Raw genomic sequence first — 2,966 nt, forward strand, 5'->3', positions numbered from 1 at the left:
GGTTTATATATACATATTATGTATAATATTTTCAATTAACTTCAGATGGTAAATTTGGTCATTGCAGAAGCACATGGATGAAAATAAGTACAGATGAATAAAGAAAGTAGAAAATAAATAGTAAGAGGTATGTAAAACTTAAATAAGAATTAAGGTTAAAAAATAAAATATGCAAGAGTGGTACAACATGACAAAGTTAAGGTACAGCTTTATAGTTATTTTTCTCTCTTTTTTGCAAGCAATTTTCTTTTTTTCTAGAGTTTCCTGGAAAAATGCTTTGCTAAATGGTTCATTTTATAAAGCTACTAGTTTTGGGAGCAACCTGTGGATTATTTAGTTTTCTTCTCTTCTTATTAGTGTAGTTTCTTGTGAGTTTGTTGTGATTTTCCTCTCCAGATCTTTCCCTCTGCACTTTGATGAGACGTCTCTGTTTGCTGGGGATGAAAAAGAAGCAGCCGAACTGAAGGTCAGCGATTATTATAACCTTCTGTTCAACAAGAAAACTGAAAAAATGAAGTAACAGACAGAGTGATCACCTCGTATTCCAAGAAAATACTGCTGTATTTATCAAGAAAGGATCATTTTCAGATTTAATAACGTGGACAGCAGGTCTTTGTGGACGTGAGAAGAAAATCTGCGTTCATTTAACTGAAAATGAGACTCATTTTGTTTCACTACACAGAAAATAAAGGACTTGTTCACACTCTCAGTAAAATCAAGTCATTATCGACACACTCCACTCTTGTTATTTAGTTATTAACCAGGTTTTAAACATATTTTTTTCGACCATCAAAGTGACTTGAGTGTGTTTTCTTCAGGAGGACATCAGACTGGCCTTCCTCAACATCTCCAGGATCATGGACTGCGTGGGCTGCTTCAAGTGTCGACTGTGGGGGAAACTGCAGGCGAGTTTTTTCTTTTTGTTGTTGCAACGGTTATTTGATCTGCTGTGGTGGAGTCTAACTCATTATATTTGCCCAAGTACTACTTAAGTACACATTTAAAGGCACTTATACTTTACTTGAGTCCTTAATTTTCACGCCACTTCTACTCCAGCTCTCATTAGCTGAGTGTCAGTGGTGGAAGAAATATTCATCTTTTTCTGCTTCACTACATGCATTTGATAACTTTAGTTACTTTTCAAATTAAGATTTATGTGCACAAAACCTACAAAGAGCTTATTTAATATTTTATTATTTATATCTGATTAGAAATTATGAATGGTTCCAGCTTCACAAAGATTTGCTGCTTTTATTTCAAATAATTTAAATTTATTTGTAATAATCCTGTGATTTGCACATATTAAAAACTGTTATTCTCACTGTTTTTACAAATCAATCAATTAATCTCTTAATGAAGAACAATCGGTAGATGAAGCCATGATGAAAATTCATGATGAAAACTAACAATCGACCTTTTTGAGATGCTAAATCCTCAAAGTGGATATCAGTGCAGTCAAAATGAGGATGGCACTCCGATTATAGCTCTTTTTATTATTACCACAATAAAAATAATAATAAGAAGAAAATGGGAATAATAAAAAATACCATAATCAGAGTGCTGTTGTAATTTTAACTGCATTAATGACTAAAATGAAAATAAAATTAATTGCTAGTTAAAAATGAGCTTTTATGCTTTTATATTATTATTAGTCATAATAATCTAATGATACAATATTTAATAGTGTAACAGTCACAAAGGACATTTTTTCAACTTTTATTGCTTTAAGGACATTTTATATGGACGTACATACTTAAGGATTTTTGCTTGTGACAGAGTATTTTTACAGTGTGGTAATTGTACTCTGGTACAACAGTGATTTGCTGCCTTGTTTTGATCTCTGTCTCTCTCTCGTCATCAGACTCAGGGATTAGGAACATCCCTAAAGATTTTGTTTTCAGAGCGGCAGATTGAAGCTCTGCCCACATCCAGCGTCCAGCGACCCAGTTTCCAGCTCAGCCGACAGGAGATCGTCTCCCTGTTCAACGCCATTGGAAGGTGAGAGAGTCTGTCAGCATCGTACATCAACATGTGTATGTCCCGAGGGACCTTTGTCTTGGACATAGAGGCTGTAACATAAAAATACATATTGCAGAAACAGACTTTAAGTGCACAGCACAGACCCGTGCAAACGTTAAGTGCATTTAAATATGTGCAACGCTGCCCCTGAAATGTGAAAATAGCAAATTCTCTCATTATATCCTCAGAATAACTGGGGTACATGGCAGAGAGAAAACTCTGGAGCCCAAATTTACATTTCAGTCACTGTTTTCTTGGTGAATTGTCCCACAGGATTTCCACCAGCATCAGAGAGCTGAAGAACTTCAGATGGCTGTTATCAGAGGAGCGGTGACGACGTGGAGAGCAACTCTTCTGCCTGAATCCTGCTGAAATATGATTTGAATCACCACCAGAGTTTAAAATGAAGAAAGATCAGCTTTCATTACCTGAAAGTCAATGGTAAAAGAAGTATTCAGATATTTTACTTGAGTAAAATTACAGTGTAAAATAACCTGTTACAAAAGTAAAGGTGTTTCATTCAAGATTTTACTTGATGGCTTGATGTGTTTAAAAAACAGGTTAAAAGCAAAGAGCAGTTTATGACCTTTACACCTTTAAGAGAGTGTAAGTATATATATATAGAAAATTCAAACATGTTATATGAAAATATGCTTCAATCACTGTAACAGTCCAGTGGGCAGTAATACTCTATTTTTGTGATTATGCTGGCATCCAGAAGATGGCGCTGTTTTTAAGTAAACTGATTTTTACTGATAAATACAAAATCTAATAGCTTTGTAAAGTCTTAATTTATGTAAACAAGAAAAATATGCACTGTGTTAAGGTGAAGAAATGTATGGGGGTGAAAATATTTTTTCTGGAATTTTCAGACTGAGGATTTTGTTTTTAATCATACATTGTCATTCGTGTGTGTGTGTGTGTGTGTGTGTGTGTGTGTGTGTGTG

The 2,966-nt window shown here is 34.5% G+C and overlaps 1 protein-coding gene across 1 annotated transcript; it reads left to right on the top strand.

The window, feature by feature from the left end:
- Positions 1 to 337: 337 nt before the first annotated feature.
- On the top strand, positions 338 to 2,917 carry LOC121965420 (ERO1-like protein alpha; the record flags this gene model as incomplete). Its single annotated transcript, XM_042515566.1, has 4 exons — positions 338 to 466; positions 819 to 905; positions 1,862 to 1,998; positions 2,293 to 2,917. Coding segments are annotated over 4 exons (414 nt in total), but the record flags the coding sequence as incomplete, so codon positions are not given.
- Between the last annotated feature and the right edge of the window lie 49 nt (positions 2,918 to 2,966).

The sequence above is a fragment of the Plectropomus leopardus genome, unplaced genomic scaffold, assembly GCF_008729295.1.
Source record: "Plectropomus leopardus isolate mb unplaced genomic scaffold, YSFRI_Pleo_2.0 unplaced_scaffold19922, whole genome shotgun sequence".
Taxonomy (NCBI): domain Eukaryota; kingdom Metazoa; phylum Chordata; class Actinopteri; order Perciformes; family Serranidae; genus Plectropomus; species Plectropomus leopardus.